General features: G+C 48.5%; 1 protein-coding gene and 1 long non-coding RNA gene across 3 annotated transcripts; one reads left to right on the top strand and one right to left on the bottom strand.

The window, feature by feature from the left end:
* Positions 1–1,217: 1,217 nt before the first annotated feature.
* Positions 1,218–6,525, bottom strand: LOC139796207 (uncharacterized). 2 transcript variants are annotated; one of them, XR_011725889.1, is made up of 4 exons: positions 5,389–6,524; positions 5,161–5,293; positions 3,322–3,462; positions 1,218–2,770 (listed from the first exon to the last, which is right to left on the bottom strand). It is a non-coding gene; the product is annotated as an uncharacterized lncRNA (long non-coding RNA). The 2 variants fall into 2 exon arrangements; XR_011725888.1 differs by having other exon boundaries at positions 1,218–3,462; positions 5,389–6,525.
* Positions 6,526–8,636: 2,111 nt separating this feature from the next.
* On the top strand, positions 8,637–21,209 carry PPP2CB (protein phosphatase 2 catalytic subunit beta). Its single transcript, XM_071744037.1, has 7 exons — positions 8,637–8,906; positions 15,850–16,059; positions 16,275–16,448; positions 17,463–17,552; positions 18,654–18,815; positions 19,701–19,819; positions 20,409–21,209. Exons 1-7 carry the CDS (start codon positions 8,805–8,807, stop codon positions 20,479–20,481), a joined length of 930 nt encoding a protein of 309 aa, XP_071600138.1. The 5' UTR covers positions 8,637–8,804; the 3' UTR covers positions 20,482–21,209.
* The last annotated feature ends 52 nt before the right edge of the window (positions 21,210–21,261 follow it).

A 21,261-nucleotide genomic window follows, 5' to 3' on the forward strand; every position in this document is an offset into this window, starting at 1 on the left:
ACCCATCCAAGCTTCTTTTACACACCAGAACTAACACCTAAATCCCTGAGGTCCAGGCAGAGGAGCTTGTTGTAAAGTTTGAGGTCACCCAGAGACCCGAGCGCATAGCTTATAAAAACCACCAAAGATGCAGGAGTCTTGAAAGGGGTCGGGGTGGTGCAGGATCATCTAATTTATAATTGGAATTGAGAGGACAAGAAATTTCAGTCCAAGGCCCCAATCTGTGGGACAGTGAAGTAAAAACCAGTCTGAGATGCTGGTACCAACAAAGACTGCGCTCAAGCTGTTGCAATAAAAGCCATCATTGTGCCTGTACTGAAAGTGCTGTGGAGATTGATTCGGGGCTTAAACTCTGAAAGGTGTTTTTAAGGAAAAAGGACTCACAGGTGATTTAGAAGATGGAGCATAATAACCAGAGGGAGGGAGGCTGCTGTTGGATTTGGGAGGTGGTGGTAGGGGTTGAGCAGGTCTCGAGCTAGGAGGCAATTCAGATGTGCCACACTTCTTGTTAAATTCCTGTGGTGTTTCCATGTGGATGGTCAGGGACCAGAGGGCCCTTGCCAGCAAGAAATCAGGAGGGTAGAGTTTGCAGTCAACATCATCATAAATCTAGGATTTGAAATGATTTCTAGGGTGCCAGAATAATCTGCATTTCCATGTCCCAAACCATTCAGTCCTAACCAAGTGAGGATGTTCTGCTCCTTTAAAAACCCCTTGTAGGTTTTCTGTCTGCATTGCCTTCATGCCAGGGTACCTGCACTTGGGAGTCCTGCTCATCCTTGTTGGTGAGCTGATAGTTGATCCAAGTCCTTCCCTGGCAATATTCCTTCCTGGGAAGCTTTCCCCAGTGACACTTGATGGATAAACCCCACCATATGATGAGTTTGAATGGAGAGAAGTTAATTAGGTCTTCTCCTTTGCTGCTAGCAAGCAGGCATGGTGGAAATATCCTTCAGCAAACAGAAAAAAAAAAAAAAAGAAAAAAAATGGTGTGTTGTGTTTGCTTGTTGCAGCAGATGAAATATTTTCCCAGCTCCAGTTCTGGTGACTGGGTTCAATTCAAGGTTCCAATCTCCAAGGGACCATCATGGGTTTGGGTGTTCAGTGGTTAAAACCCACAAACCTTCAGCAGCCCAAAGTATTATGCTCCTATACCCTCTACCACTGGATTTAAAAATGGAAGTATAAATGGAATCCAGGTTTGGTTTTTTCCCCCCCCCCCCCTCCAGTTTTTCTAAAATTAATCCTCCAAATCTAGCTTTAAAAAAATAGCACCTGGTGATGTTGCTGTGATACCTGAGCCCCCTGAAATGGCAGCAGCTGAGGGGACAACCTCTTCAGAAAGTACCTTGGTGGCTCAGAGCCTACACCCCTCTCATTGTCACAAGGATATAGGTGAACCCTTTGGAAGGTTCACCCCTCAACAAGCTCACTCATCTCCTCGAGTCCCTGGAAATTAAGCTCATGAGGAAGGGGGCCGTGGAACAGGTCTTTTGGGGTTTTATTCCCCCTCCCACAGGTGTAGTTTTTGCCCCTTGGAGTTGGCATCTTGTCCTTCGGGAAGGGAAGAGCACCTTTAGCTTTAGAAGGACCTTTTAGGTGGAAAATAAAAAGCTCTTGTAGGGATTTTGAGTGGTTTGGGTTCCAAGAGAGCTCACGGGAAGCGCACTGTAACGACACGCGGGCGGCGTTTTGCTGACTTTTTCTTTTTCTCCAGGAGAGGCTGTTGTGTTGTTTTTGTTTTTTTTTTATTTGCTTCAATAGCTCAGAGTCTTGTGTGTGTCTCTTTTGGACCCATGCAAACGCCCTTGAAATGAGTCAAGTTTATCAGAACAAACTGTGCATTGCAGGAAGCAGAACCCCCACACACCCGTGCACCTCTCTGCCTGGACGTGCACGTGTGTGTGTTGTATACGTGCAAATAGATCTGTTTTTTCCCCCACCTATTCCCTGGGATTGTTTTTTTATGTTTTTTTTTATTTATTTTATTTTTGGGTTGGTTTGTTTTTTGGGTTTCTTTCCTTCCCCACCCCACCCTCCCCCAGGATATTAACCAAAAGGTGTTTTAAAGTCATGGCATGAAGACTCCTAAATGTAAATCTGAGTACCTTGTGATGCTAATGAAGAGGTTTTTCTGAAACTTTATGTGATGCTTAATATTTTTCCTTAGGAAGTTTTGTTTAATGTTAGCTCATTGTTCTGGAGGATGTTGGTCCTACTGGCATTAAACTAATGGAAATAAAATGCATGTGTTACAAGTGTAGAAACGGTGAAGAATTAAGTGTGAACTTACTGTACGATACTGATTCTGTCTTCAAACAATCTGTTTTGCTGTTCAATAGTTGACATATGGAAATGCCAATGTACTGTAATTTAGCACTTTTCCAATGGACCCTGTTCTCACTATGCCTGAGGGAAGAAGTGGGTTTGGCTTTGGAGCTATCTGAACTCAACCTCTGAGCCCTTTTCTGCACGTTTCAGCACCAGAACTGAGGGTTTTTTTCTCCTCGGTTTGGTGTCTGGAGTGGGGCAGAGGGGTGGTGGCTCTGTTTCCCTGGCCAAACCAGGAAAATTTGGGTGAAGACCTGGCTGTGGGTGGATGGACTGGTGGCACCTTGATTCCTCAGGCCATCCTCCTGGGAGCCAGGCTGGGGACAGGCTGTCTGAGCTGAGGTGGGATGGACACTCTTCAGCAGTTGGACTCACGGATCTTAAAAGTCTTTTCCAACCCAAACCATTCTGTGATTTGATGAGAAGCAGTCTGCAAACCCTGCAATCAAAAGGCAGAAGAAGTGTTAAAAACTCCCAGCCAGCCCAAAGCCTCCTTTCCTAGTGATAACAGGGTGCAAAGTGTTACTTGTCATGTACTGTACTGAAAGGGTTAATTGATCAGTGGCTGTATTGTACTGTATGAAAACTCATGAACTGCCTTGTATTGTTTCTAATGGACTGTCCCATGTCCCTCCCTGTCCCACATCATTCCCAACCTGTCCCCAAGGTTGTCCAAGTGACGCATGTTCTCAGTTAGGTCCCTCCAAAACTCTCTGGTGCTAACTCCTCCCTATCCCATGGTGCTTCTGTGGATGCTAACTGACAACATGCCGACCCGGAGCTTGAACTTCACCATCTCTTTCTTGTCTGTTTGTATGAAGTCAAACACCCCCCCCCCCCCCCAATCCCACACACACACACACACAGAGGCAAACACATCCTCACCAAATGATAAACTTGAATTTGTTTCAAAAGCCTCATTGACAATCTAATGTTTTTTATGTCTGCTTTCCTTTGAGATGGCTTTTCTAGAAAGCAGCGCGCCAGCACCTTCATTCCAGGAGGGGATTTTGTCTCCTTGCTCCGGCATCCCAGGTGAGCTGCTCCCTTGCTGGCTTCTCAGGCTTTTCCACAGGAGGCCGATCCATCAGGAGGAAGAGGAGGTGCAGGTGCCTCCAAAGATTCTCATCCCTAAAAAGCAGCATCCCTGTGGCCACCCCATCCATACAGAGGTGGTAGGTGGGCACGGAGGGGCAAGAATCGGCTTTTTATGGGAATGGAGGCAGAAAATTGAAGTCGAGGGAAGTTGGAGCTCCCAAAGGCACCTCCATCTCCTCCCAGCATTGCCACCTCCTGAGCCTGAGGTTTTGCAGGTGACACACACCTCGGATGGCGTGAAGAGACCCACCCCCTCCCACCGCCCCCCTCCCCTGACGCGAGCTGCTTTTTGGAGGAAATAAAAATCTGTCTATATTTTATATCGATTTGAAAACAGAAGTCTGATATTTACCCCCCCTTCTCAACTGAATTTGCATATTGTCGTTTGCCACGATATTTGTTCCGTCTGAAAATAAATTTGCTTACTTGTGTAGTCTTAACTGTCTGCTCTGATCCTTACCAGCAGATTTATCACCACTCCAAAGTGCCTGCACCGTGCCTCTCCTTCGGGTGCTTCCCATAAAGGCAAGGAGGAAATCTCTCTGCCCAGGAGGGGAAATCATTTCAGCCAAGACTCAGACTATAAATGTCTCTCTCTCAGTTGTCTCGCGTTCATCTCCCCGGGGCTTTTCAATTTAACATCCTTTATTTTTTTTTTCCCCCCCCTCATCTTTCATCATCAGACCCCTTCCTACAGGTAAGTGCGTGGCAGAGGAACGGCCACCCTTCAGCTTGCTTAATTTAAGAGATTAACCTCCAGCTTGCTTAATTTAAGAGATTAAATCATTGCTGATGCCTTCCTTGAGGGTAAATCATCTCACACGGTGGGGGTGTGGGGGGTATTTTGCATTTGGGAACAAAGGGATTGATGGTGATGAGCTGGCTGGAAGCAGCGAGAGGCCGAAAGCTGTGGGGGCATCAGCATCTGACACCATTTGGGTCTTAATGGCTCATTGGGTTAGAGCTGGAAGTTGGCACCCGTGGCTGGAGACGTTGCAGTGCCCTCAGAAGGCTGGGAAACTGATTTGCAGAGGCGTTTCCAAGGACATAATCAAATCAAGCCAGCGGGTTCAATAAAAGGAATAAGCAAATATTCCGGATCCGCCGGCGTTTGCAAACAAAACCGCTCGCGAGACTCTCGGGCTTCCCCCCCCTCCCCTCCCCTTCCCCTCCAAAAATAAAATTTAAAAAAAAGCTATTTTTGATTTTAAATGCTGCAGGCTGATGCGGGAGAGCGTTTTGTGTTACCTTTGAGACAGGTTTGGTTTTAAGGGGAATGTTTCGGGGGAGGCTGTGCAGGGGCTTGGGCTGCCACCCTTCCTTCCTGTGGGAAACTGCCCCTGTGTGTATGCTGCACAAAGTCAATTTTTAGTGATTTTTCTCCCCCTCCAGGCACTGCCACTCTTGGCCTCTTTCCTCTCCTCTGACCTCTCTCTGGCTTTTTTTTTTTTCAAGGTTTTGTAGATGAGGTTTTCCTGTTCCTTCACTGATGCCAGGGAGAGGACCTGCCTCCTCGGATCGATACCTGAGAAACCTCTTTAGTTCCTGATAAGGAGCCAAGAGAAACACATCTATCCAAGCTTCCCACTTAGCCTTTTCCTGCTGAATATTTTAATGGAGGGAAGGGATCAGTAAACAGAAACTGTATGCAGGGAAAGGGGTTGGCAAATAGCTTCCAGTCTAAAGCGTGGGATAATAATCAACCTACTAATTAGGAAGTATGTAACTAACCAGGTTAACTAGCAGCTAGTTAGTGCTGTTCTCTGATCTTGCAGCAAGCCTCGGGGTGTGTGGTATTTCTCCCAGCAGGAGCAACGTGAGACTTCCACATTACACACAGCCTTCTCTCTGGTTTCATTTCCCCCTGTTAAATAATGAAAAAAAACATTAAAAAATTGACAGGCGTAAATAAAAGCCACTTGGCATTTGTTTGAACACTGCATTACAACCTCCAGAGACCTCGGGTGTGCTTTTTTTTGGACATTTTGGACAAGCCACAGAAGGATTTTTACGGTGGGTGTCAGTCTCCCTGGTGCTCCTGGAGGCACCCGGCGTGTGCTGTCCTTGGGGACCCCTTGGGTGGGAAGATTTATTGTCCTGCTAATCCCAGGGCCATTACATTCTCTGCTGCACTGCCACAAACACGGGCAATTTGGTTAAAAATAATCTGCTGGAAACAAACAAGCAAATAAAACATCCAGGTGGATGTGAACAGTTTCTGGGTGCTGAAATGGCAAACAACGGACGATCTTCAAGAGTGGCTAAAAAATGGTATTTTTCACATGTATGTTGCTCCCTTTTACTTTGCTAGATGTATTTTCAGTTGGGAGGTTCACTTCAGGAATGGGGTGTTTCAAACCCTTTAATCTTCTCCTTCACCTCAGGGTGAAGTCCCCAAGTCCAGCTGCTTGAACCAGGGGGGATTAAGGAAGCTGTGTCTTGGCTGTCCTGGAAGAAGAACACTTGCACAGCCCCAGTAGGTCCTTAGTGATTCTCAGATTTTCCATCTAATGTGGAAAAAAAAAACCAACAAAAACACTGCAGGGACTTCACTGATCTTATTCTGATAGAAATCCCAGGAAAGTTTCCCACCAGTGACCTCCTAAAATCCCATTCCTCACTGCCTGGGCCAGGCACTTGAGCAAACCCAGTGCTGCAGACCTTAGCAATGTAATAACCAGAGTTATTATATCATTATCATGATAAATTACTGTTCCCTTGCAGTAAAGCACATCAAAACAGAGAGGAGATCAAACAAAGAGCTGGGCATGCTGCAGTAGATGGAAATGTTCACAGCTCTGCCACAGTTTAGGGCTGACCGATGGATCAAGTATGAGGCTCTAAGCAACTATATTACTTTTTATCATTAATTGATACAGTGCTGGTGTCTTAGAAGCCCTGGCAGATGGAAAAAAAAAAAAAGAAAAAAAAGAAGGAAAAAATCCCCCAAAATGCTGCCACGACTTCAAAGTCAGATCAGTGCCCTAGAGCACAGGCCTCAGGAGGAGGAGCTGAGGCAAGTGGAGGGCTCAGCCTGGAGGAGGCTGAGGGGACACCTTCTCATCCCCTCCAGCTCCCCAGAATGAGGTTGTGGTGAGGGGAGAGTGAGTCTCTTACAAGAGGAGATGGCCTCAGGTTGTGCCAGGGCAGCTTTATATTGAGTATTAGGAACCATTTCTTCCCTGTCGAGACAGTGCCATGCACTAATATAGGTTGGGAGGTGGAAGGGTTGAGGACAGCCCTGAGGAGAAGGACTTCGGGGAGGCAGTGGACCAGAAGCTCAAAATGAGCCCTCTGTGTGCTTGGAGCCCAGAAACCAACCCTGTCCTGCGCTGCACCCAAAGCATCACTGACAGTGGCCCTGGCAGGGGATTCTCCCCCTCTGCTCTGCTCTGCTCTGCTCTGCTCTGCTCAGACCCCACCTGGAGTACTGGGTCCAGTTCTGGGGTCTCCAGCATCAGAAGGACACAGAGCTCCTGGAACATGTCCAGAGCAGAGCCACTGAAATGCTCAGAGGGCTGAGCAGCTCCCTGGGAAGCCAGGCTGAGGGATTGGGGTTGTTCAGCCTGGAGAAGAGGAGGCTCCCAGGTGAGCTCAGAGCAACCTTCCAATATCTGAAGGGGCTCCAAGAAAGCTGGGGGAGGGCTTTGGACACGGACATGGCTTTGACGTGGAGTGAGAGGACAAGGGGAAATAGTTTCAAACTGGAAGAGAGGACATTTAGGTCAGACAATAGGAAGAAATTGTTCAGTGTGAGGGTGCTGAGCCCCTGTCCCAGGTTTCCCAAAGAAGCTGTGGCTGCCCCATCCCTGGCAGTGTCCAAGTCCAGGTTGGATGGGGCTTGGAGCAACCTGGGCTGGTGGGAGGTGTCCCTGCCCATGCAGGGGGTTGGGACTGGATGAGCTTTAAGGTCCCTTCCAACCCAAACCACTCTATGACTCTATGAAAGGTCTGTCAGGTTGTGCTGGAGTCCCCATCCCTGGAGGGACTTCAGGCCTAGGTAGATGTGGTGCTGAGGGTTATGGTTCAGTGGTGGCCTTGGCAGTGTTAAGAGTCAGTCTGAGTGATCTCACAGCGTCACTTACAACCAAACTGCCTCCCACTGCACCCCAGAGGGTGAACAGAGAGGAGGAGGGAGGAGAGCAATCCCCTCAGAGGAGGAATGAATGTGATCCCCCCAAAGGAATGACTGTGATCCCCTGAGAGGAATGAACACGATCCCCTCATACAAATGAACGTAACCCCCTCAGACCCCCTCATACAAATGAACGTAACCCCCTCAGACGAAGCAGAACGATCCCCTCAGATCCCCCACAGCAATGCCCGCCATTCCCTCAGAGGAAGGAGAGCGATCTCCTCAGAGGAAGCATAGAGATCCCCTCACCTCCCCTCACAGCAATGCCCGCCATCCCCTCAGCTCCCCTCACACCTATCCCCGCCATCCCCTCAGCTCCGCTCAAAGCAATGCCCTCCATCCCCTCACCTCCCCTCACAGCAATGCCCGCCATCCCCTCAGCTCCCCTCACACCTATCCCCGCCATCCCCCCTCACACCCATCCCCGCCATCCCCTCAGCTCCGCTCAAAGCAATGCCCTCCATCCCCTCAGCTCCCCTCACACCCATCCCCACCATCCCCTCAGCTCCCCTCACACCTATCCCCGCCATCCCCCCTCACACCCATCCCCGCCATCCCCCCTCACACCCATCCCCGCCATCCCCTCAGCTCCCCTCAAAGCAATGCCCGCCATCCCCTCAGCTCCCCTCAAAGCAATGCCCTCCATCCCCTCAGCTCCCCTCAAAGCAATGCCCTCCATCCCCTCAGCTCCCCTCAAAGCAATGCCCTCCATCCCCTCAGCTCCCCTCAAAGCAATGCCCGCCATCCCCTCAGCTCCCCTCAAGGCAATGCCCTCCATCCCCTCAGCTCCCCTCACACCCTCCCCGCCATCCCCTCAGCTCCCCTCACACACTCCCCGCCATCCCCTCAGCTCCCCTCACACACTCCCCGCCATCCCCTCAGCTCCCCTCACACACTCCCCGCCATCCCCTCAGCTCCCCTCACACACTCCCCGCCATCCCCTCAGCTCCCCTCACACACTCCCCGCCATCCCCTCAGATCCCCTCAGAGGAGGCGGCACCGCCCCCGCGCGGGGCGGGTCCCGGGAGCGCGCGCGGGGTGGGTGTGTCCGGAAGTGCGCAGCGCCGGGAGGAAGCGGGAGGGGAGGCGCAGGGGGGGGTGGGGGCCGCCATTACGCGGAGCAGCAGCGGGGAAGGCCTCGCACCTCTCGGTTGTTGCGCCGCCGGCCTGAGGCGGGCCCGGGCCTCGCGGGTCCCGACAGCGGTGGGGCCCTTGCCCTGCCCGGCCCGGCCCCGCCGCCATGGAGGAAAAAGGTTTCGCCAAGGAGTTGGATCAGTGGATCGAGCAGCTGAACGAGTGCCGGCAGCTGAGCGAGAGCCAGGTCCGCAGCCTCTGCGAGAAGGTGAGTGCGGGGCTGGCGGGAGAGGACTCGCTGGGCCCGGCCCGGCCTCCTCTCGCCTCTGGGACCTGGTAAGCAGGGGCTTTCCAGAGCCGGGAGTGGTTTTGGGGTGTGCGAGCTCCCAGCCCCGGTGTTGGGGAGCTGCGGGCGAAGCCTCCGGGAAAATGGCAGTGGGAGCACAGGGGGGAGGTGCTGGGAGGGGGAAGCAGCTCGGCTGCCCCTGACTTTGCCGGCTGTGAGGCCGCGGTGCTGCCTGCAGTATGGCTGAGGTTGGGAGTCCCTTGGTATGCAGTGACAGTGTCAAAACCACCTGGGTTGTAGTTTATTTTTCTCGCCCACAATTTGCCCTCAATAGTACGGTTTTCATCCTTTGGTTTTGGGGATCGTCTAAACTCGGGGGTGGTGAGTGCGAGGAGGGATCTGTTCTGTGTTTTAGGGGCCTCAGCTTGCACTTCTCCCTGGCATCTCGTAGTGTGTAGTAGCCACATGCTGAAAAGTCATCCCTAAATCAATGAGGACACCTTCTGACATGGGATGTGTAATCTAGGAAAGCAGAGGGGGGATAAGAGAGAAGCTGTGGTTGCCGACCTGAGCAGAGGCTCAGTGGCTGCTGAGGGAGACTAAAATAGAAGGAGAAATGGCAGGATAAAGGGCATGGTTTGCTATTTTGGACAGAGGTTTGGACAGCCCTTTGGCACATTCCTGTTTGGAGTTGTTTAGGGTAGGCTGTCAAGAGGCTTTTTTTTATTTATTTTTCCATCAGGAGAGACCAATCCTTAGGCCTGAGAAGTTAAGAACCTCCATGTGAGCACTCCCTCAATATTGCAGTTTATGCTCAAGTTAAGCTTTTTTTTTTTTTTTTTTTTGGCAGTTAAATCTGTGGTAACACACACAGTATCAAAGATTATTCATGCTGTTTACTTATCTCAGTGACCAGCAGGAGACCCAGGTGGGCATCAGGTGGTCCAGGGAAGAGCTTTGCTTCCTGTGTTGGGTGGGTTGGTGATAATTAGGCAGAGGGGGGGCTGGTTGAGTGTTCCCTTCAGTGTTGTGTGGCTGATGGTGAGCCTGGCATTGTCACCTCCTGATCAGCCCTCTCAGAAGTGGAACATGTTTTCTGATGCCTGTTCATGGCAACACACTCTGGCCAGTGACTGAACACCTCAGGGACAGCCTCAGAGGACTGTTTCCCTCTGCCAGATCCTGGGTACCCTCCTGGGGTGATGAGATCTGGACAGCAGATGAGGGTTTGTGCTGCAACCTCAGGATGTGTTGGGATGCTCACTGGAAAGGTAGGAGCTGCTTGTTTGAGTGCCACAGCCAGAGGCTGTGCAGGACTCCAGGCTCTCAGATGCTTTCATCAGTGATCCTGACATCTAGCTCACCCTTTTGTTTTGTTGTTTGGTTGTTTTCTTCCTCCCCTTTCACTTTTTTTAAGTCCCTGCTAGGCCTCTCCATTTGTGTTATGACTTTTTTTCCAGCTCTCTGAAGGAGTTTGGTGAGGAGGGCTGATGCTACAGCAGGGAGCAACAGCAGTGGCATGAGGAGTAGATGAGGAGTAGCTGTGTCTTGGAGAGTGAGTAAGAGCTCCTTCTGGTTGTGCTCCCTCTTGTGTGAGGCCCAGCTAATAAGCCTGAAATAATTTATTAGCACAGTCTGTCCCCTGCTCCAAGCACTGCTGGTTGGGAACTGCTCTTCTAACCAGCAAGCTCAGACAGAAAAACCAAAACAAAACAACAAACATTTCCCTTCTTCTCTGCTTGCTTTGTTCAGGAGCTTTGAGAAGTTAATTCAGATGTTTTGAAAAGCAGGAGGACAGTGCCAGCAGGTTGTGGCTGCGTGTCAGGGATCACCCAGTAAATAGGGAGAGGGGCAGCACAGCTCAGCAGGTTGGAGCTGGAGGTGGAGAGGGAGTTTGTCATCCAGCTGGCAAGCAGGAGCCCTGAACCTCTGAGAAACAAATGTCATCTGTCACAGCACCTCATTCTTTATGGGTATGAAATACATACTCAGCAATGCTCTTTCATGGCTTTTTTCCTAAGTTTTTGGGGAGTGGTTGTATCATTCATCTGGTGTAGAAAGGAGCTTACAAGAAACTTTTGGAATGTGTGTGCTTGCTTTTGGTGTGAAGCAGCCCAGCCAGAAAGCTGCTTTAGTTTGTTTCCTTGAGAAAATATTTGGAGAAAGCCTTACCAACCTTGTCTTGCTTCTTAGCACTCCCTCTGGTGTGACTAATTTCCAAGAGGCCAAGCACAGTAGTACCTCTTGTCTCAGGTTTATGTTTGTGAAAGTATGCAGAAGTTTAAAACAAAACAAACAAACAAAAAAACCCACATACACACAAAAAAAACCCACAAAAAATTTCCAGATGAGTCTTTGTGGGTCAGTCTTGGTTTGAATTGCAGGCATTATGGAAAGTAATGAAGGGAAGGCTGGATGAGGGTCTGCCAGGTTACTCTGTACTCTGAAAGCTCTTGACACTGGCACCTGTAAAAGTCCCATTCTGTCTTCACCTGCCCAGTTATGACATAATTTTGGCAGCTAATCAATCTTGTATTCTTCGTGCAGTTAATCAAGATGTCAGCTCAAGACAACAGGAGAATGCTTGTTTCCCATTCTGCTGGTCTTTAAAATGAAACCTACCTAAAATCATGCTGACATTTAGAGGATAATGGAAGGACAAACAATTATGATCACTGCTGGAGCTTGTAGACACGAGAAGTGTTCCAGTATGTTGGAGAAACATGCCTGGCATCACACTACTTCTCTTAACACCGTGTTCCTGGACTCTCTTCATGGCAGAAGGTTGTTAAAAACCTTTTAATTAAACAGGCAGTGGAAGTCTTGTACAAGAGTTCTGACTTGGATTGTATCTGCGCTTTTTTGAGGTGCTTTCTGTGCTGGTTCTGGCTTTGAAATTGTTAACTTGGGTAGTGCTGGCAGCACCAAGCTGCCCTTGAGCTTGCAGGGGTTGTAACCTGTATTTTGGACAGCTGGAGTCGGGCTAAAAGGCCAAGGAGTTGGCTTCATTTAATAGGAAGGGCTCCTGAGTTTGGACACAGAAACCACTGAATGTTTTCAAGGTCACATCGGGTCAGCAAAGGAATTCTGGTGTGGGTGAGGGAGCTGAGAGCCATCCTGCTGATCCCAGGGAAAGGGCTGTTCACTGAGGTAATAAAATGGGATGTGAAAGAAGGCAGGTAACAGACCTGTCTCTTAAATTAAACACAGGCAAGCAGCCATCTGTAACCATCTCTCTCTTGTTTCTTTTTTTCTCTCCTTGTTCTTTGGATGTATTGGGAGGGTTAAGAGTCTCGTTGCTGTGAGCAGCTTGAGAGCTCTGTGTCATGCAGTGGTGGGAGGAGGAGGATTGTTATCACTAATGAAGACCTGAGTTTCTTGCATGGTTATTGAATGCTAATTGTAAACTGATGCTTCAAACCCAGCAGCAGGAGCCATTTGCTGCTGAGGGTGTGGGGGGGAAGTGTTGCTGTGACTGGCACGTACCTCTGATGTCCTCTGAGATCCTGTCACCTAAGAATAATTTTAGGAGAATGAGCTAGGAAGCTCTTCTGCACTAATTGGTGAAATTAGCATGAGTGGTGGTGCCAAGCAGCATCCTGGATGCTGTTCAAACCATGAAATTGTGAGTGTTGAGTCATGGCCAGGAGTATTTAATCTCTCCAGCTGTAAGGCTCATCCCGAGGTGGGCTGGCCCAGGGTACCTCTAGGAACACGTGCACCTTGGCAGTCCCTGTCACTCCTGAGGCTCCAGGCTCTCCTCTGCTCCCTGGCTGCTGATTTTTTTCCCTTTGGGTCAAACTGAGCTTGTGGAGCAGTAAATGAATCTCCCAGGAGGAGCTGAGTTGCTGTGCTCTCAAAGGAGCCTGCATGCAAAGCAGGTGTTTGGGGTCTTTGGGTTTGGTTTTTTTTTTCCTCTGGTAAAAGCACAATGCTGAAAAATCTGCCTCCTGGTTGACTCATAATCCCCTCACCCATGGAATCAGTTCTACCCAGTTACTGGAGACTGATCTGACCAGTGGAATAATTGATGTGGATTTCATCAAGTCTCTCACAGAGGGATTAAGCTCCTGGTGATCCCAATGGGAGTCTCCGAGCTGATGTGGGGTTTGGAGCAGCACATTAGTGGGTTGTGTTCAAGCCCTGGGACTGCTGGGTTTCCTCTTGTGGGGACAAGACAGTTGGTCATTGGCACAATCCACTCTCCAGCCTCTCTCCCTTCAAGGCTTGAGGGCTGGATGGCAGACAAGCTTGTGTTCCAGTCTACAAAAGTGATCTGCAGAACCTAAAACTGGGAAAGAGGGGAGCTGAGATGGTGGGCAGGCTCACAACCAACAAATCTCCTAGTCTTTGAGGCAATTTTGAGCACAGACATGGTAACTTTCATGCTTAATGGAGGCTTATTTGAGAAAAATACCTAAAAGCTGCTTCCTCTTCTGACCTGGATATGCTTTTCATCCACAGCAAGTGGGACACAGGCTTAGGAAGCTGATAACATTAGTCACTGTTCCCTCAAACAAAGGTAGCTAAAATATGAATCTTAAGTCAAAGTTGTTTAACAGCCTTCTTAAGTAAGTAAATTACGATAATGCAGGACAGCTCAGAGCTTTTTATCCTTCTTTTGTGATTTTAAGACATCTCTTCCCAGTGAAGCAGGTGAGCAGTGCACCCTGGTTAGTTGCCTCTTTTCTGAGGTGAATGATGCTTGAGAATTTAAAGGTCTTGCTCTGCATTAAAAAGTCACATGAGGGCAAACTTCTGTGGCCAACTGAGCTGAGCTCCCCAGCCAGATTTGAGCTGGCTCTGTGGTGCTAAAACAACAGCCTTAATCTATTCAAGTGAAGGTATGTTTGTCTACATAGTAAGCTAAAATAGGCTCCTCAGCAACAGCTGGCAGGCAGCTTAAAAAGCTGCTGCTGTTCAGCTGCGAGCTCCTCCTCTCTCCTGATGGAAGCTTCTAGATTCTCCTAGTACCAAAATTTCAGGGCTGGGGTGGGCTCACCCTCCTAGGATGTGTTTAATGTGTGTTTGCCCTCTTAAGAAGGAGCTCTTGTCTGCTGGCCATGCTGCCTCACTTGTATGTGTTCTCAGGACAGGTAAATGGGTTTTTGGGGTGGATTGGAGAGGTAGAGGGTACTGATGTGGCTGAGACCCTGGTAAATGTGTATGGTGCCTCTGCAGTGTCCTGCAGCTTTTCCCCAGAGGCTTAAAGTCTGTTTAGAATCACAGAATCATTAAGGTTGGAAAAGACTTCTTGGGATCAAGTCCAGCTGTCAGCCCAACACCACCATGCCATTTCTTCTTAAGAATTTGACTCTCACAGAGGGCAGAAGCTCTCAAAAGGTGTTTCAAAGGTACATGAATGGAATTAAGAGTATTAGCATTGCACTCAAAGACTCAGTGTATTCAGCAGTTTCCAGCTGGTTGAGAACTGCAAAATATGTCATTGAGTCCCTGTGTGGGACATGTCTTTGAGGATCAGTAACACATCAACCTTGGGTTAGGTAGGGGAGCCCACTGAGAGTGTCCAGCTTCCTCCTGGTAGCAGCAAGTGGGAGCTACATCATCCTGAGGTGAGGGATTTGGTGATGGAAACCCAGGTCATGTCCTGCTGGTGGCTGTTCAGCACTGGCCATCTTGTCCCTCTTGTTCAGATCTGACTGAGCCTCTCTGTAGGTCTTCTCAGGTGTGCCTGGAGCACTGATCTGCATCAGTTGGTGAGCTGGAGGCAGCAAATCAAACAGGATATTTGATAACAGCAATAAGGTGATGTAGATAGGCTGCATGACATGGCTGTAATTAGCTGAGGAACGGCTGGCTGGAGAGGAAGAGGTGACTAAATCCAGGGATGCCATCCTTCCATCTGTGGTCATTTTGTTGCCAGCCAGGAAAGCTGGTTATGGCTCCATGTGTTTAAATTGCCTCCAACTTTGCATTTCCAGTTGTCCTGGAGGAGGCTTGGACAGGCAGGCAGGAAGCACCTCTTGCATGTGCAGCCACGTTCTGTGCCAGGCCAGGAAGGTGAAGCTCAGAAGTGTTCCTTTTCCTCAGCAGCTTAAACAAGAAGAATAAACCTGCCCCTTTTGCAAAGGAAATGGATGTGTTGGTTCCCCTGTGTCCTTGGAAGAGGCAGAGAGGGTTCCCTTTCTGGAGATACAGCTCCAGGCACCTCACACACCCCATGCCACCATCTGACAGTGCAGTACCCCCCTGGAGCTGGGGCAGCTACAGAGCCCACAGAACTCACTGGAACAGTGCTTGATCTTGTCTGCACTGAGAAGTGTTTGGAAGAAGCACAGGATTCCCAGGTGAACGCCAGTGGTGATGGAAGTTGTGAATTCAGTGCAAATCTCGAAGTTCAAGCTGCTTTTTTTCCGGGGAGTCTGGGAATTAACTCAGTTACTTTTCTGAACATGTTTGTCAGTTCTTGTGGTACAATAAGACCTGAATGACCTGGCCTTGCAGCAGCAAACCTGTTTGTCCCTGTGCACAGGGATCTGTGGGATGTACTTGGACTTTCCTCATTCAGTGAAATGTTTTTTCAGTAGTCAGCTTATGCTATTGGAGAGAAATTTGGTGTCCAGTGTGAATGCAATGGGATAACATCTCTACCTCCTGCTTGTAGTATCACAGAGTGATTTGGGTTGGACCTCTCAGGGTCCCCCAGTCCAACCCCTGCAGTATCAGGGACACCTCACCCAGATCAGGTTGCTCGGAGCCTCCTCAAGCCTCACCTTGAACATCTCCAGGGATGAGGCCTCAGCCCCCTCCCTGGGCCATGGTTCCACTGCCCTCGTGGGACAGAACTTGTTCCTGACATCCAATCTAAATCCATTCTTCTCTAATTTAAAACCACTGACCCATATCCTATGGAGGAGCTCCCTACCTTTTTGTCCCAACTGTGTTTTTGGTTTTTTCCTACTAGGCAAAAGAAATCCTGACAAAGGAATCAAACGTGCAGGAGGTACGTTGCCCCGTCACTGTCTGTGGAGATGTCCACGGGCAGTTCCATGACCTTATGGAACTCTTTAGAATCGGAGGGAAGTCTCCAGACACAAATTACCTCTTCATGGGAGACTACGTGGACAGAGGCTATTACTCAGTGGAAACAGTGACTCTTCTAGTAGCATTAAAGGTATGGTTTGACAGTTGTTCTCCAGCAGCCTTGGGCAAAACTGTTTTTTTGAAAGAATTGCTCCTCACACTGATGCTGCTGTCGGGGTGTGGATAAAAACGCGTTAGCGGACGCGTTCCCTAACGGAGCTGAGTGCTTGGCAGCTCTTTCAAACACCCCACCAGTGCTTTCTGTCCCTGCTGCTGGTGTTACAGAAGGGTTCTCTGTGTTGGCAGGTGCGTTACCCGGAACGCATCACCATCCTGAGGGGCAACCACGAGAGCAGGCAGATCACACAGGTCTACGGCTTCTACGACGAGTGCCTGCGCAAGTACGGCAACGCCAACGTCTGGAAGTACTTCACAGACCTGTTTGATTATCTGCCACTTACAGCTCTAGTAGATGGACAGGTAAGCTGGAAGGAGAACACCCCACTTCCTAGAGCTCCTCAGACTTTATTCGCAGAGTCCCAGACTGGTTTGGGTTGGAAAGGAGCTTTATAGATCATCTACTCCCACCCCACACCATACTCGGGGACACCTCCCACCAGCCCAGGTTGCTCCAAGCCCCATCCAGCCTGGGCATGAACACTGCCAGGGATGGAGCAGCCACAGCTTCCTTGAGCAACCTGCCAGGTGTTTCACCACCCTTGTAGTGAAAAATCTCTTTTAATTTCTAAGCCTAAACATCCCCTCTTCTAGTTTAAAGCCATTCCCCCTTGTCCTGTTACTCCACACCCTCATAAACTCCCTCCCCAGCTTTCCTGTAGCCCCTCCAGGCACAGGAAGGTGCTCTAAGGTCTCCCTGGAGCTTTCTCTCCTCCAGGCTGAACAACTCAACTCTCTCAGCCTGGCTCCATCACAGAGGTGCTCCAGCCCTCTGAGCATCTATGTGGCCTCCTCTGGACTCACTTCAGCAGCTCCGTGTCCTTCCTGTGCCAGGGGTTCCAGAACTTGACACAGTAGTGTCAAACAAACTCCTTTAACTTGGGATCTTTTTTTTTTTTTTTTTTTTAATCTGGGGGCTTGGGAAAGAATTTAGTGAGGTGATAATACATATTGATGGTGCAGAATGACTTTTGATCCTGGTGCCCAAGGAATGGCAGGGTATGGCATGTATGGGTTATTCTAAAAGGGTGCTCAAGGGTCAGAGATCCCCTTGTGATACACCAGGTGTGAGCTGAGGTGTGGCCATGAGGCAAGATCTTAAAAGAATCTTTGCTGTTGCTCTGATCTCTCTGTGCAAGCTGCAGCCTTTTAGTTTTGTTTCCTTCTGCCCAAATTAAAATTGGTTTATCTGCCACGAGAGTGAGATGGCTGTGATTGTAAAATAAGGATAACAGAGTTCAAAACAGCTGTTTTCTGAGATGAGTCTTCCATAACAACACACACTGAACAGATTGCTCTTTTTTCTCTCTGGAACAGATATTCTGTCTCCACGGTGGCCTCTCTCCATCCATAGATACACTGGATCATATCAGAGCTCTGGACCGCCTGCAGGAAGTTCCACATGAGGTAACAGGAAAAGAAATACATCATAAATTTACATATCTGTTGGTAGAAAATACAAATACATTGAAATCATAAAGGGGTTGTGCAGCAGGTTGTTGCCTCTCTAAGGGCTAGAGCAGGTGGACATGAATAGGGGAAAACACACAAGTTGCTGTGCTTTGATTACAGCTAAAGGAGCATTGTGAGATTTTCACAGCTGTTTTTCACAGAATCACAGTTGTTTTTTTTAACATCACACTGCCTTAAAGAATAGTATTTGGCAAGAGAAAGTGTTTACTACCTTCAGCCTTGTCACAGGCTTGTGAACATCCACCACATGAAGCCATGCTATGTCACTGTCCCTCCTCCCCACCCAGTCCTTCCTTCTGTGGTGTTTCACCTTGTTCAGCACTTTCAGGGAGCCTGAGGTGAGTTCTGAAGAAATCACCTGGACTCCCAGGGTGGTAAATGGCTCCTCTGTGGTAGAGTGGTTTGGGCTTAAAAAGGACTTGAATGTTCCACTGACAAAAATGAACTCTTTGTCCTGCAACACCTTTGGCTGAAATTGAAATAAGCTTTGTAAACGACCCCCAGCATTGGTTGGGTGTCAGATCAGAGGGCAGGGAGCAGCAGCGGGCTTGGATTAATACTGGAGACTCTTTAGTGCTCCTTAGCTCAGCAAGAAGAGGTGCTGAGCTTCATCTGTGTCAGGTAGAAGTTGCACACCAGTTGCACACCATATTTTTTACTATGTCAGGTCCAGCGATAGGCCAGGAAATTAAATGATTAATACCTTGCCAGGGGTTAGAAGGTAGATCTGCTCTCCATGTCTTTACTTACACTTAACTAGCTGGAAATACAAATGTTGTGTGTGGAAGAGGAGGTAGGGACAATTTTTGGATTATGTGGACTCCACCTTCCTCAGCAGTGTGTACTCATTTCTTTGGGAAGAACACTGATAAACGAGTAACCAGCTGCTGTTCTGTGTGTTAAATAAGCTCGTGCACTTTGTGCAGAGGAGGCTGTGCTGGCAGTCTTTTTACTATCAACAAAACAGATTTTAAAAGTGGCTTTTTATCACAGTCTTGCTGATGATCTGATGGAAACACTTCCTCTTTTTTCCAGGGTCCTATGTGTGACCTGTTGTGGTCGGATCCAGATGACCGTGGTGGCTGGGGAATATCTCCTCGTGGTGCCGGCTACACCTTTGGGCAAGATATTTCTGAAACTTTTAATCATGCCAATGGTCTCACACTGGTCTCCCGTGCTCACCAGCTTGTCATGGAGGTAGGGAAAACATTCTGCTAGTTGAGATTAACAAAAAAAAAATGGGTGCCAGTTCCTGTCTCCCCTGTGAGACCTTCTGATGGGTTTGGGTAAGCTGATGCCTGAAAGCTGCTACAGGTAAATGCCAAAAACGGGACTTCATTGATGTGAAAACAAGTGACAAATGATGCATTTTGACCTCTGATGTAAAGGAGGGGTTGCTCTGCCCTTTTTCCTCAGGCTCCACAAGTACATTGCCCAAGGGACCCTGTCACCCCCTTTGTAGCAGGAGTAATCTCCTTACACGCTGACCGCTCTACTTAACCCTGCTGCGTTAAGCAGGCTGTCTGCTTGTGCTCTGCAGTCAGATGGGACAGGATTAAGCCCTGATTTTGGCTGTTGATCAGCTATTCTTGTGCATCTTGCTGGAAAAAGGCCAGGTGGGTCAACGGAGCAGATGTATTTTTAAAATCCAGTTCAAGCAGATGCCTTCAGTTGTACTGTGTGTCAGGAAGTCACTCGCATCCCACAGGCAAATTGTCATTTGTGGCAGATGGAAGCTGAAGGCATGCCTACAGGCCTCAAGTTTGGTTTTTTTCTTTGGGTTTTTTGTTTTTTTTTTTTGTGTGGTATGATTCATATTTTGTATCCAAAATGGATAAACATCAGTGACAAGTGGCCCATCTCTCTGTGGAGTGACTGAGGGGCTGGTTTTATAAGGTAACTTCTGCTTGTTCTTGCAGTAGGGTGATTCTTTTAGAACAAAACCAAGTCAGTTGGAAAGGCTTATGAGAAGTCTGCTGTGTCACAAGTGCCTTGCATCACTCCAGGCCTTAAAAGGAACTTCAGATGGGTTTGAGGTTTAAGAGAGACCTTTATTTTTTTCTCTTCTTCTTTTTTCTGCAGGGTTATAACTGGTGCCATGACCGAAATGTGGTTACCATTTTCAGTGCACCCAATTACTGCTACCGTTGTGGGAACCAGGCTGCTATCATGGAACTAGATGACACTTTAAAATATTCCTTGTGAGTATCTCTGCTTTGGGCCATTCTCTCTCCTTCTGTATTCTGAGGAATGGCTTATCCTTCCCAAATGGTTTCCTTTGGGAAAAGCCAGCTCAAACCACTCATGAGTGAATGGTGTGGGCTCAACCTGCAAGAATATTTAAAAGCAAGTTAGGAAGTTAAGCTCTTAAAAATTTATCTTGGGTCCTGCAGTATCTCCTTGTCCTGACTGTCTGAAGAAGTTGGAGCTTCTGCATTTTCTTCATCTCTCTCTAACCCCAGCTTGCTGGTGAGAGTGGAGATAGATTGATTTCTATCTTTGAGTTTTGGTAGCCTTAAGCTTTGTAAAGCTGGGTGGGAGAGTTTTGCATTCAGTAAACCTCATGATGGTAGCAATGGGCTGTCCAGGTGCTGAGTGCTGTTTGCTCTCTTAGCAGCATTGTGGTGAGTTTAACTCTCTCAGGTGCTCATTTTGGGACCTGGAACACTTGATTTGGCAGCAGCTGGGATGAGTAAGGTGATAGCAGCAGGAGAGTAAATCCCATATTTACTGTAGTGCTGGGAAATGCTTCGTGGAGGAGGGAAAACAATCCCTTTTTCTTCCCCACAGCCTCCAGTTTGACCCAGCACCTCGTCGTGGAGAGCCTCATGTTACCCGTCGTACCCCAGACTACTTCCTATAAACCTCTCCTAACCTTTGTAGAAAGAAGTACAACCTGGCATTTTCAAGAGCAACAATATTTACACGTTTCTGTAAGAAATCGGGGTTCGTCTCAACTTCAAAAATCCCCATCATGGACCAAAATGTGCCATACAGAGGACGAAGAGTGTTTAGCACAACTTGAGACTGAATTCCTTACAACACTATTATCTATCCTGTCCCCCATCAGCCCGACAGTTTGCCTGCTGTATTATTTGTAGTCGTTGTTTCTCTTCTGGACTGTTCAGAGAGGAAAGAAAAACAAACAAAAAAATTAACTCGAATAACACTTCCATCTCCTTTGGCGCTTCTTTGTAAATTTTTAGTCCTAGTGTTTAACTGGCATGACTTAGAGGTGATTCCCGAGGGAAATGCACACTAATTCCTTCCCCCACCACTCTGTGTTTTACTGAATGACCCATCTGATCGACCTAACTGGAGAAAGGAAGCGATTCCTGCTTGGGAGTACGTTGTCATAACACGGATAAAAGCCTTCCCTTAGCTCCACCCCCCTTCTCTGTTGATCCTGACACCCCCTTTTTTTTTTTCTTCTTTTTTTCTTTTTTTTTTCTTCTTTTTTTTGGGGTTTGTTTTGTTATTTCCCCCTTATCCCTTCTGTATATTTGTCCTGGAAGTGCTTGCGCCCTTTCCCCCCTCTCTTCCTCCTCCGGCTGTACCCCAAACAATAAACTTGCCGTTGTCAGCCCCCAAGCCCGTGGTGCTGTGCTGGGACGAGCGGGACCGGGGCGGGATCTGGGCGGGA

The sequence above is a fragment of the Heliangelus exortis genome, chromosome 4, assembly GCF_036169615.1.
Source record: "Heliangelus exortis chromosome 4, bHelExo1.hap1, whole genome shotgun sequence".
Lineage (NCBI taxonomy): Eukaryota > Metazoa > Chordata > Aves > Apodiformes > Trochilidae > Heliangelus > Heliangelus exortis.